At 38.1% G+C, this 13,747-nt stretch overlaps 1 protein-coding gene across 3 annotated transcripts in view; it reads left to right on the top strand.

The window, feature by feature from the left end:
• LOC150089255 (dynein intermediate chain 2, ciliary) overlaps window positions 1-13,747 on the top strand; it is a 317,847-nt gene that overhangs the window by 55,624 nt on the left and 248,476 nt on the right. For 2 of the 3 annotated variants that reach the window (XM_090388583.1, XM_090388589.1), the window contains 2 exons: window positions 756-806; window positions 1,529-1,576. In XM_090388583.1, coding sequence (XP_090244709.1) covers window positions 756-806; window positions 1,529-1,576 — 99 coding nt within the window. Of the gene's footprint in view, window positions 1-755; window positions 807-1,528; window positions 1,577-1,960; window positions 2,041-13,747 lie in introns of those variants that run through there. The other variant, XM_090388593.1, reaches the window with a different exon arrangement.

Genomic DNA, 13,747 nt, shown 5'->3' with positions numbered 1-13,747 from the left:
AGCTTGTCTGGCATATCTGAGAGAATGTCTGTGACAACCTCAAGGACCAGCTTAAATCTAGCTTAAATCTCTGCTTGTACACAAGATGCCAACGACATTAGTAATAATAAATATTTATTTTAAAACAAATATTTTTTTCGTTTTAAATATATAATTTTTATTTATTTCTTTTTAACTTCCAGTATGCTGTTCCAGCATGTTCCAGCAGAAAAAAAAGCCCTGTTTTATGTGATTTTCAAGCTAATTTCAAATAATAGTTCAAAATATGTTACAAATTTATTAAAAAAAAAAAAAATTGAGCACTTGAACCACAAAATAAATGCAGAAAATTAGTGCTGCTAATAGGGTAAGCCAAAGTATAATTCTGCTCCTGTGAACCAAACCACCCTATTTCACAATAAACATAAAATTATAAATGTAAAAATAAGTAAAGTAATGAAAAACCCAAAGCAACAATTACCTATGTAGGAATGTGCACATGGCTCCTTGTGCCCAAAGAGAGTTAATAAGTGTTGATGTTCCTTTGAAGAGATGGCTTGTGAACTCTATTTTCTAGTTTGTGGAATTTTATGTTATTATGTAAGTAGTACTCAATTTTTGGTGATGTGGGAGTGTATTTCTTCGTAATGATCCTTCCAATTTTATTATTTGTACATGATGGTAAGATTTGTTAAGATTCATAATCATTTTTCATTAATTGAAAAATTTATTTATTAATAATTATTATTTAGAATAATGTTATGCACATTTTTTAGGCTGCTGAAGAACCGTTAGATGCATTTGATTGGGGTGATGATTTGACAGATGTAAGTATAAGTTTGAATATACATTGGATAACACATGGTACCTTCTATCATTGTGTTATTCTTATTATTTATTAATATTACTTTTTGGCTTTACTCAAATGTTAGTTCATTTTTCTTATTAATGAGTTATTCCATTTGATGCTATGATAAATTAAGATAGGTTTACTATTTTATATATTGTGCACAGGGTAACATTGTAATATATAGTGTATGATCAAAAAAAGTTGAATTGTCTACTGCGATTCAACTTTGAATCACTGTAGGCGATTCAACTGAAAAGTTGATCAATTAGGTGAATTGCCTACAGCCATTCCTTCTTTAGCCATGCAATTAGTGTTTTATTATTCCAGCACTTGTATTAACCGTTACCTTAAACTGTAAAAATAAAAATATACAAATTCAGTACTAATTATAATTCTTAAAACTATCCTTTGTACAATTTATAGAATTGCACACCAATTAAAATTTTTCAAAAAAAATAATAAAAAATTGTGTAATGCCATTTTTCCATACTTCACACACTATACAGTTGATAATGCATGGAATATATAGTGATAATTCACCATAAAAGTGAAACACTGTGTTTCACTTTTATGGAAAAACTACCTGAAGTTTAGCAAATTCTAAGATCCAGTTAGTAATTATGAGGTCCCAAGGGCTTCACAATTTGAGAGGTTTGATTGTTGTGTTTATTATATTAATCATTTTTTATTTTGTTTCAGACAAAAACTTTAATTAAGCCACCAAATCAGATTGAGCTGACAGAAGAGGTACATATTTTTTATATATTTTAACTTTGTGGAAATTTTCACCCTTTTTTTTTTCTGATGATTTGATGATATTTGTTATGATAAAATTTGATCTGTAGTTATACACTAAATGTCCATTACTTTAAATATAACAGAGAAATGCACTTGTTATATTTATTTAATATTAAAATACTGTGCATTCTATGTGATAATTAGTGAACTATATCTTGCTGTGTGAAACCTTTGACTTTTTAAAGTGCTTCAAATTGGTGATAGTGTAATTTAGTTCATACTTGTTTTTGAAAACATGCTATTCCGTATCCATTTAATTTTTCTGATAAGTCTTAATATTTCTGATAAGTTTAGTTTTATTCTGGATTTTTAGTCAAATTTGTGTTATTTTTCAGTTACATACCTATTGAATTTTATGATGTATGCTTAAAATCCAGCATCACGTGGCTCAGTTCACATGGCCCAGAAACAAAGTAAGTAGTTGCTTACTTTTTCTGGACATTTGCAGCACATGATGATTTATGTGAGCAGTTGAATAACTAGGGTATGGTGAATGTAGCCCTGGCCATAGGTGCTGATTTAATATAGGCACCAACCAGATTTAAAGATTTAAGATAACCGATTTATAATTCATTTTAAAAATATGACTTCACTCATTATCTAAATCAACTATTACAAAAGCCTATAGCTTTTATATAAAAGATACAGACTTTTGGATAATAATTTAATAATAATTATTTCATTTTGTAAATTTTAATGTAATTATTATTCAGTTAATTAATTAAAACAGAATTAATGATATTGTAATATACTCATAATTTAATAAAAAAAAACAACAGCAAAAGGTACATTTTTCTGATAATTGGCCATAAGTGTCAAAAATCCTAGTTATGCTACTTTAAGTGAATATTCGGTCATTTACCTGCGAATAAAAAATTTCTCATTTTCACATGTAGAAAAAGTGCTATTTATTTTTGTTTCAAACTGTTTTTCATTACATAATTTCTTACAATTTTTTAAATTGCCTTTGACATTGTTATTGGTACTTTGTGATTGTGAAAGAAGTGAAACTCTAGCTTGTAACAATTAAGGTTTAATATCAAAAAGTTATTATGGTTGCCTCAAACACAAACAATGATGTAAGGTAAGAAATTAAGTATTATTTTCAAGAATTCAGGGATGTTTATACTAGTACGTTCTTCTGTATTTTAAGATCTGGAAAATGAGATAGGTTTTGGATTTTACAGTTTATGCTGATGTAACATTAATCAGCAAAAAAGTGATATTAGTAACCATATTAAGTGCATGAAACACATTAGAAACAAGTGCCAAGAAGGAAAAAAAAAAAAAGTGAAGTTTTTGTTGAAAGGGGAAATGCTGATTAGGATGTTTTATTGGATTTTTTAGAACATAATCTTCCTATGGGCCAGTAAATCAGAATGTCTTATAATGGGGATTATAATTTTCAAGTTATTGACTGGAACTTGTGAGTTGGTCATTCGCACACTAGCAAGACTTTTGTGGATTAATTGGATGACTGTTTTCTACAGCAACACATGTTCGAGAGGCAATAAGAGGGAGTAATACTCTTGATCTGATTATCAGCAGTGATTCTTCATGTGTTAAGAATTTAAGAATCTACAGATAAAGGAACCACTAGGTGTCAGTGATCATGGTGTACTGATGTGGGATTTACTTAAAGATGTAATTACCATCAAGGGTAAAGGGAAGGGCTTTTGCTTTCGTAAAGATGACTACAGTGGACTCAGAAAGTTTTTAAATTCTATACAGTGGGATCAACTGATGTTACCAACAGTGAATTCTAAATGGGAAGCCTTCAGGAACTTAATCTTGGAGGCTACTAAGCTTTTCATACCAACTAAGAAATGCTGTTCAAGGTTTAGGCCTAAATGGATGTCATATGAATTAATGAGGCTCGTGACAGAAAAGGAAACTGCATAGGATGCATATAAATTATCAGGCAACACAGAAGCCTATGGCAAATATAAGCTAGTCTGTAATCAAGTCACAAAGAAGGTTAGGCAGGCAAAGTCAGATTACGAGAAATCTTTGGAAAAGGATGCAAAGAAAAACAGCAAAGAGTTCTTTAATTATATAAACTCTAAAAAGAAAGGGATGAATCAGATTGGTGCACTTAACGTAGCAGGTTTGACTATTAATGATCATGCTCAGGTAGCTGATAAACTGAATGACTGAATGAGTATTTTGCATCTACATTCACACATGAGGAGTTATTAAGGTTTGAAAATGGCAGAAGGTTATCAAATTGTAGCAGGGTGCTTAATGATTTTATAAAAACTGAGAGCAAAGTGGAGGAGAAATTGTTGAAGTTAAATATAAGGAAGGTACTTGGGGGTGGATGGGATCTATCCAGTTATATTAAAGGAGACCACAAAGGAAGTAAGCAAACCCTTAGCCATAATTATGAGAGCTACCTTGGACAAAGGAGGATCAAACGGTGACACAGATAATTACAGACCTGTTAGTCTAACTTCTGTTCCGGGGAATGGGGTCACTGGTTAAGGAAGCGATGCAGGATCATCTAGACAAGACTGCAGTTATAGTTCAGACACAGCATGGGTTTGTTAAGGGGCAGTCTTGTCCGACAAATTTAATTGGATACTATGATGTGGCCAAAAAGGAACTGGATGCAAAGAATAATTTTGATATCATATACTTGGATTTTAGAAAAGCTTTTGATACTGTGACACATGGAAGACTACTACTAATTGGACTATATTAAATTAAGGGCAAGTTGCTACAATGGATAAAAGGATGGTTGAGTGGGAGATTGGTACACTTAACATAGCAGGTTTGACTATTGATGATCATGCTCAGGTAGCTGATAAACTGAATGAGTATTTTGCATTGGACATTGCTCTTCATGGACGCTGCTCTTCATGGACGCTGCTCTTCATGGACTAATGCTATTAGTGGAGTCCCCCAGGATTTGGTGTTTGGCCCATTGTTGTTTTCAGTATTTATCAATTAGCATTAGCATTAGTAATCATTCAGGTTAACTATCGTTGTCTTCTGTTGCTCAATGAGGTCTATCAAGCCCCTTCCTCCTTCTTCCTGGGCAATTGTTAGTCTCTCCATGGCTGATTTTGGATGGTGTTGGCGGCTCTCGGTCATCATTGTCCTTGTCTTTCTCATGATATCCTCCAGCTCGGTGTTAGTCCAATCTATTACCCCAAAAGAGTATGTTAGCACTGGGACTGCATAGGTGTTTATGGCTTTAATTGTTTTACCTCCATTTAGCTTTGCTTTCAGCAGGCTTCTGAGTCTTCTCTGATGGTATTTTTTGGTCAGACAGGCCTTAATTTCCTTGTGCTGTAACTGCTGAGCCTGCATCATTCCAAGTATTTGTAGGTCTCTCCCTCTGCCATAGCTTCGATCTCTTTACCACTCTGCAGCTAGTAGCTTCAGTTGACTAATTTTCCCTGTTGCAATCCATTTGCCTAGACCAAATTCCATCCTAATATCATTGCTGAATTCTTCTGTGATCTGGAGTAGTTGCTGAAGGGGCTTCTCGGTTCCCGCGTAGAGCTTGATGTCATCTGTGTACATTAGGTGGGTGAGGGTGTACAGGTTCTTCCTTCCTTCTTTGAGGTTATATCCGTACTTGCTACTGTTGAGCATGGTAGATAGCGGGTTAAGTGCTAGACAGAACCACAATGAGCTCAGGGCATCTCCCTGAAAGATTCCTCTCCTGATGGGAATTGGCCTCGTTGTGTTGTTTTCGACCTTAATGGTGGTACTCCATTTCACCATCATTTCTCCTAGGAAGTTTGTCATATCGGATTGACTTTGTTGATGTTCAGCACCTCTATTAGCCAGCTATGAGGCACGGAATCGAAAGCCTTACGGTAATCAATGTAGGCTGTGTATATGTTGCAGTGCTTCTTGTAGGCTTGCTCCATAACTGCAGCATCTATGGTTAATTGTTCCTTGCATCTTTTGCTCAGCCGCTTGCGTCCTTTCTGCTGTTTGGCCATTATGTTCTGACTCTTCAAGTGGTCTGATATCTTCCTGCTGATGCAGCTGGTCAGAATCTTGTACATTGTTGGGAGGCAGGTGATTGGCCTATATTTCGCCAGGTTTCTTGTATCTTCACCTTTAGGATTCAGATATGTGATCCCTTGAGTGAGAAACTTCGGGATTGTCTCTGGGTGCCTTATCATTTGGGCGAACTGCTCTGCCAGGTGTTTGTGTGTGCAAGTGAGCTTCTTGTAGCAGTAGTTGTGGAGGTTATCTATTCTTGGAGTTTGCCAGTTGTGAGAGTTCTTGATCGTCTGTTTTACTTCTTCTTCCCGAATCTCCCACCCTCTCATTTTTTGTATGTCCTTGTTTTCTTGTGTTCTAGTTCTGTCCAGGTGACTCAGCTGTTATGTCTTATTTCACTGCACCATATGTTTCCCCAGAACTCCTCAATCGTCTTCTTCTTGGGTGGTCAGTTCCCTTCTTTCCAGTCTTCTCCGAGATTCCTGTAGAAGCCTCCTTGGTCCTCATCAAAGATTCAGTCATTTATTTTCCTCTGGGAGCTCTCTTTTTATCGGTGTTGTCTCTTGCTGAGTGCAAGGAGGTTCTGCTTCAATGTGTTCCAAGTACTCTCCTATTCTCTGATTTTTTGTCTCATGTTTGCTGTGGATGCTGTCTCTCTCTTGAGGATGCTCTTCGCTTTTCCAATTAATTTCTTACTCCTATTGCCCCGCTGGTACTAGGTCAATTGGCCTATTTTGACTCTTAATTCTTCTAACTTCTGCTGAAGTCTTCTTTCCCAAGCTGGTGGTTCCTTCTGTTTTCAGTTCTTCTGCTGCTGCTGGTCTCTCGCTTCTCTTCCATTAATCCTCATGGCTGCTACCGCAGCACAATAATCATCTGTGTGGATGGCCTCCAGTGTTGCACCATTGCTGTTGAGGTAATGTGGTATTATGTGCCGATTGACGTTTGTCTGTGACTCTCCACAAGGTTCTATTTGGCCTCTGCTTCAGTATCACATAGTTCGGTATTATTATTATTATTCATATGGTGCAAGGAAGCCTGAGGCTTATGCTGCACCAGCCAAAAAAAAAAAAATTTCTGAAATACCCCGAGAGAGAGAATCACAAGAAGAAGGGAATCACCAAGAAAAAGAAGTATGATGATATCCAGCTCAGGACCCTGGGTGTGCCAAGCCCATACTCACCAGATGAGAGCCCCTGGGGTTGATTCTATAATTGTCTTTCCTCAGTTTGAATCTGTCGCCCCTCAGGTTCTTAGAGGAAGAGGAAAAATCCTATCAGCATTCAGCTTGCTCAACCCATTCAAGGCTTTATACACCTCAATCAGATCACTTCGCAGGTGCCTACTCTCCAGGCACTGCAATTTGCACAACTTAAGCCTTTCTTGGTAAGATCACCCCTTTGTTCCCCTCACAAATCTTGTTGCCTGTCTTTGTACTTGTTCTAGCAACTACATCTTTTCTAAAATGAGGCCTCCAGACCTGTACATAGTACTCTAGGTGTGGCCTGATCATTGCCTTGTACGATGGGATAATCACTTCCTTGTCCCTATTAGCAAAATTCCTATATATCATTGAGAAGATGGCGCCTCTGTAGCCAGGTGGGCAGGAGTGGCAGTCCGTAGCACACGCTTCTTGATTAGACCGGGGTTCGAGCCCGTGACCACCAAATACGGAGGATGTGGAAAGGTCAGGGAATGACCACTGCTTATCCCCGGAGCAATATGGCCTTAGTTGCTAATGCTCCTAAAAACCAAATAACAACAACAACATTGAGAAGACTCCATGACCTGCCTTGGCAGCTCCTCTGCACTGCTCAGTGAACTTCATATTTGACTGCACAATTATCCTCAGGTGTTTTTCTTTTTCCACTTCCGTGAGTGGACTACCACATAGTTGGTACATTTCTCTTTGGTTATTGCTACCCATATGCAGTACTTTGCATTTGTCAATGTTAAATTTTAGTTGCCACTTTTCAGCCCATTTTCTCAACTTATCTAGATCCAGTTGGAGTAACATACTGTCTTTACTGTCGTTAACAACCCTGCCAACCTTTGTATAATCTGAAAACTTTTACATTAAACCTGATATACCTTTATCAATATCATTGAAAATATACAAAACAACACCGGGCACAACACTGAACCCTGGGGAACTCCACTAATAACATTAGTCCATGAAGAGCAGTGTCAATTGATTACCACTCTCTGTCGTCTCCCACTCAACCATCCCTTTATCCATTGTAGCAACTTACCCTTAATGCCATACCTCTCCAATTTGTACAGCAGTCTTTCATGTGCAACAGTATCAAAAGCTTTCCTGAAATCCAAGTACAGTTGATTCTGGTTATTTGGGACACATCGGACTAGTGCATTTTGGCCTGATTAAGCGGCTGCTCCAATTATCCGAAGTTTCATGTAAAAAAAGTTAAAACTACAATGGATCCCTGCTTTACAATTGGTTCACTGTACAATCAAATCACGTTACGATGGAGTCAACATAGTGAAGTACCGCTCCTTATACGATGTGTAGTAAGCGCCAGTCATTGTGATCACATTTGTGAATTGAATTTTAATTCTATTAAACAGAGATTCTAATTAGAGAAAATAGGAGGAATATTATCCACAGGCTATAAAAGTAAAGATATATTAAGCACAAATTTACCCTTTATTACGTTACCAATTAAAAAATTAAATGATATGTGAAAATCGGAATAATTAATACGTACTGTAATATATAATATTGGTGTAAATACACCATAGTTAACCCATAGATTTGAGCTACGATTGTAGCGTAGAAGGCATCGTTTTAATTGTATCTCATAATGTGGTTGCCTTCACAACAAGATAGCTACTATTGAATTACTTCAAATAAATAACGCTTCTCTAGTAGAGAAGACTACTGTTATTTATTTTCAGCGTACCACCACCCAGATGATCGTTTCGAAGCTTTTTGGCTTCGTCATCAGTGGGCGGGTAGGTAATACAACAAGTCATCTCAGTTGAGAAGTTATATCCACATTATGAGAGATGCCAGAAGGGTGTGGTCGAAACGATCGTCTGGGTGGTGGTACGCTGAAAATAAATAACAGTAGTCTTCTCTACTAGAGAAGTGTTATTTATTTGAAGTAATTCAACAGTAGCTATCTTGTTGTGAAGGCAACCACATTATGAGATACAATTAAAACGATGCCTTCTACGCTACAATCGTAGCTCAAATCTATGGGTTAACTATGGTGTATTTACACCGATATTATATAGTTAATTATCAAAACCCATAAGGATTATGCCTAGTGCATTTAATTTTCCAAGTACTGTAATATGTAATATGTACATACTAACTAGTTGACATTTCTGTTCACTGACATTTGTGGGTGGAGGTTAAAATTTAAAACAGTAAAAAGATAAGCAGTCGATAACAAAGAACACCTCACACACAAATTGTTGTAACAATTTGCAAGTTACAAAACTTAAAAAATAGGAATGAAGAGAAGATTCTGAAAATTAATTTTTTTTATATGATTGAAGATTCCATGGAAGTGTAAAAACATTTCACCATAATAACCCACATAATTTCAGCTGTGTTGGTAATACGCAAATTTAATAAGATCGAGTTTACAATAAACAGGTGACTGCTAATTGTTTTATAGTTGTGACCTCTAGAAATCCAGCCGAACCATGTGGTATGGTTGGAGACAATCATAAGCTAATCTACAGTGCTGCGGTCTCCTGCCCCAATTAAACAGCATGTTGTCCCAATTAAGGGAAGTAAACCCTGGCTATTTTCTCGATTGGGTTCTGGTTTTTAAGGTTTGCCCCAAATAACCTGCTGCCCCAAATAACCGGAATCCATTGTATAAAATTATTTTTGGCATTCAGTTCCATTGTGACCACATCATAGTATCCAATCAAATTGATCAGACAATACCTCCCTTTAACAAGCCCATGCTGTGTCTTAACTATTACTGCAAACTTGTCTAGATGATTCTGCAATGCTTCTTTAACCAGTGATTCCATTATTTTCTCTAGAACACATGTTAAACTAACAGGTCTACAGGGTGTTTCAGTTAAACGTTTCAGAACTTCTAAGAGGGGTAGGGTACATCCTGACAACTCGAAATCATATAGCAATGTGGGGTCGGAAATGCTTTCCTGAAGCGGTGTTGTACACAGAAGCACCATAAAGAAAAAAGACCGTAAGTGAGAAATCGTTTTAATAATACATGAAAAGAAGCAAAAGGTACATGGATTAAAGTAAGTGTTCGAAGTTTCTTCCACGGGCTACAATGCACGCCTCACATCTCCGACGCATGGACATCCGAACATTCTGGAATACTCCAGGCGAATTTCGAATTTCTTCGGCAGCTTCTGCGATTCTTGCAACCAGCTCCTCAGCATTGTCAACAGGGGTGTCATAAACTAGCGATTTCATATGACCCCAGAAATAAAAATCAAGACATGATAGGTCGGGTGACCGAGCAGGCCAACGCACGGGACCACCACGTCCGATCCACTGTTGACCAAATGTGACATCCAGGTAGTTACGAACATCTCCGCTATAATGGGCAGGGGCTCCATCGTGTTGGAACCACATTGTCTGTTGCGTCGATGCAGAAATCTGTTCATCTCTCAAAAGTTGTGGCAATACTTGCTGCAGAAAGATCAAGTAGATAGGTCCGGTTAGACCTATCTACTTGATAATCCATGTACCTACGGTAATCCATGTACCTTTTGCTTCTTTTCATGTATTATATTAAAACGATTTCTCACTTACGGTCTCTTTTCTTTATGGTGCTTCTGTGTACAACACCGCTTCAGGAAAGCATTTCCGACCCCACATTGCTATATGATTTCGAGTTGTCAGGATGTACCCTACCTCTCTTAGAAGTTCTGAAACGTTTAACTGAAACACCCTGTATAGTTACCTGTGTCACCTTTTGAACCTCCTTTGCGAATTCGTGATAAATTTGCACACCTCCAGTCCATGGGGACCTTCCCCGAATCCAAAGAAGCTCTCATAATTATGGCTAAGGGTTTGCTGCCTCCTTTAATATAACTGGATAGATCCCATCCACCCCAGGTGCCTTTTTTATGTTTAACTTCAACAATTTCTTCTCCACTTTACTCTCAGTTATTAAAAAATCACTTAGCACCCTGTTAGAGTTTGATAAACTTCTGGCACTTCCCTAACCTTCATCAATGATATTTATGAGGGTTAATGCCTAAGGTTGCAGATGATACAAAGGTTTGGCAGGGTCGTTAATGACAGTAGTGATAGTATGCTACTGCAACAGGATCTGGAAAAGTTGAGCAGATGGGCTGAGAGGTGTCAACTGAAGTTTAACATTGACAAATGTAAAGTATTTTATATGGGTAGCAGTAACCCAAGAGTAATGTATCAACTGGGTGGTACTACACTCAGACTGGTGGAGAATGAAAAGGACCTGGAGGTAATTGTGCAGTCAGATATGAAGTTTTATGAGCAGTGCAAAAAGGCTGCAAGAGTAGCTCACGGTGTCTTGTCAGTGATATACAGGAATTTTGCTAGCAGGAATAAGGGGGTGATTGTCCTCTTGTATAAGGCAATGGTCACACCACACCTTGAGTACTGTATACAGGTCTGAATGCCTCATTTTAGGAAAGATGTAGAGCTCTTTGAACAAGTACAGAGAAAGGCAACGAGATTGGTGAGTGAGACAAAAAGGTTGATGTTACCAAGGAAGGCTTAAATTCTGCAAATTGCAGCTTCTGGAGACTAAGCACCTGCGAGGTAGTCTAATTGAGGTGTATAAGGCCTTGAATGGATTGAGCAAGCTCAGTGCTAATGGGATTCTTACTCATGCTCAGATTAGTTTTTAAATTCTGTACAGTGGGACCAACTGATGATTTCACCAACATCAAATTCTAAGTGAGAAGCGTTCAAAGACTTAATTGTGGAAGCTAGTAGGCTTTTCTTACTGATTAAGAAATATTGTTCACCGTTTAGGCCTAAATCATGAACTAATGAGACTCGTGGCAGAGAAGAAAAATGCATGGGATGCATGCAACCCCAGGGGGGGGGGTGCTTGGCACACCCAGGGTCCTGAGCTGAATATCATCTTTCTTGATGATTCCCTTCAATTTCTGACTCTCTCTCTCAGGATTACTCTGAAATTTTTTTTGACTGGTGCAGCATAAGCCTCAGTCTTCCTTGCACTATATGATTGATAATAATAATAAAAATAATAATAAATTATCAGGCGACACCGAAGCCTATTGCAGATATAATCACATCTGGTGAGTATGGGCTTGGTACACCCAGGGTCCTGAGCTGGATATCATCATTCTTCTCTTTCTTGGTGATTTTCTTCTACTTCTCTCTCTCTCTCTCTCTCTCCCTCTCCCTCTCTCTCTCTCTCTCTCTCTCTCTCTCTCTCTCTCTCTCTCAGGATAATTCAGAAATTTTTTTTTTTTGGCTGGAGCAGCATAAGCCTCAGGCTTCATTGCACCATTTGGCATGGGGTATTGTCAATGATATACAAGAATTTTGCTAGCAGGGAAAAGGAGGTGATTATCCCTTTGTATAAGGCAAGGCAATGGCCAGGCAACGCCTTGAGTACTGCATACAGGTCTGGAAGCCTAATTTTAGGAAGGATGTTGAGTTGCTAGAACAAGTACAGAGAAGAGCAACAAGACTGGTGAAGGGAACAAAGGTGTGCTCTTATGAAGAAAGGCTTAAGTTCTGCAAATTGCAGCTTCTGGAGACTAGGCACCTGCGAGGCGATCTGATTGAGGTGTATAAGGCCTTGAATGGTTTGAGCAGGCTCAATGCTGATGGGATACTTCAGAATGGTCAAATTTTTCCAAACAGAATCACCACCATAGATGCAATAAAATTATGTTGAAGGTCTAGAAGTTGCAGGACGGATTGTTGATATGATTACCATGCACAGAGAGAGAGAGAGAGAGAGAGAGAGAGAGAGAGAGAGAGAGAGAGAGAGAGAGAGAGAGAGAGAGAGAGAGAGAGTCAGAAGTAGAAGGGAATCGCCAAGAAAGCAAGAAAGAGAAGAATGATGATATCCAGCTCAGGACCTTGGGTTTGCCAAGCCCATACTCACCAGATATGAGTCCCTGGGGATCAGAATGACTTACATCTACGAAATAAGGAACACTAACAGACGTCAGCAGTTATAATGCTCTTATACTTTCAGGAAACTGGACATGGAAGGAATGGAAAGGTATTCTCTGGAGTGATGAATCACTATATGAGTAATGATATGCTTTTTAAATCTGATGAAAGAATCAGGATCTGTGGCAACAGCTTGAGGAACGTGTCCATACAGGCTGTATTATCACAGCTATGAAATACAATGGTGTGAGTGGTGTGGTATTGAACTGCCTACTCAATTTTATTAGACAGTTTTGAATGGTGTTGAATGGATTATTTATTATTATTATTAGCTATATGGTACAAGGAAGCCTGAAGCTTTTGCTGCATCAGCCAAAAAAAACCCCCTCCCATTTCACCCCTCCATTCATTCCAAATTTTGTCTAGTTCAGCCTTAAATTTATTTAGGCTATCAACTTCCACAACAAAAGATGGAAGTCTGTTCCACCAATCAACCACCCACAGGCTAAAAGCAAATTTCCACACATCTGTTCTACAACTGTCTTTCCTCAATTTGAATCTATGCCCCTTCAGGTTCTTAATCTGAGCAAGAGGAAGAATCCCCTCAGCATTTAGCTTTATCAACCCATTCAAGGCCTTATACACCTCAATCAGATCACCTCACAGGTGCCTACTCTCCAGGTGCTGCAATTTGCAGAACTTAAGCCTTTCTTGGTAAGAGCACCCCTTTATTCCCTCTTCAGTCTTCTTGCCCTTCTTTGTACTTATTTTAGCAACTCTACATCCTTCCTAAAATGAGGCCTCCAGACCTCTAGGTTTGGTGTGCCTGACCATTACCTTGTACAATGAGATAATCACCTCCTTGTCCCTTCTAGCAAAATTCCTATTTATCATCGACAAGACTCCATGACCTGTCCTAGCAGCCCATCTGCACTGCTCAGCGAACTTCATATTTGACTACACAATTACCCCCAGATCTTTTTCACTTTCCACTTCCCTGAGTGTAGTACTACACAGCTGGTACGTTTCTCTTAGGTTATTGCAACCCA

Source organism: Mastigoproctus giganteus, chromosome 2, assembly GCF_048544385.1.
Source record: "Mastigoproctus giganteus isolate SK-2022 chromosome 2, ASM4854438v1, whole genome shotgun sequence".
Classification (NCBI taxonomy): domain Eukaryota; kingdom Metazoa; phylum Arthropoda; class Arachnida; order Uropygi; family Thelyphonidae; genus Mastigoproctus; species Mastigoproctus giganteus.
Note: the sequence above shows the minus strand (reverse complement) of the source record. Positions and strands in the feature narration are given on the sequence as shown.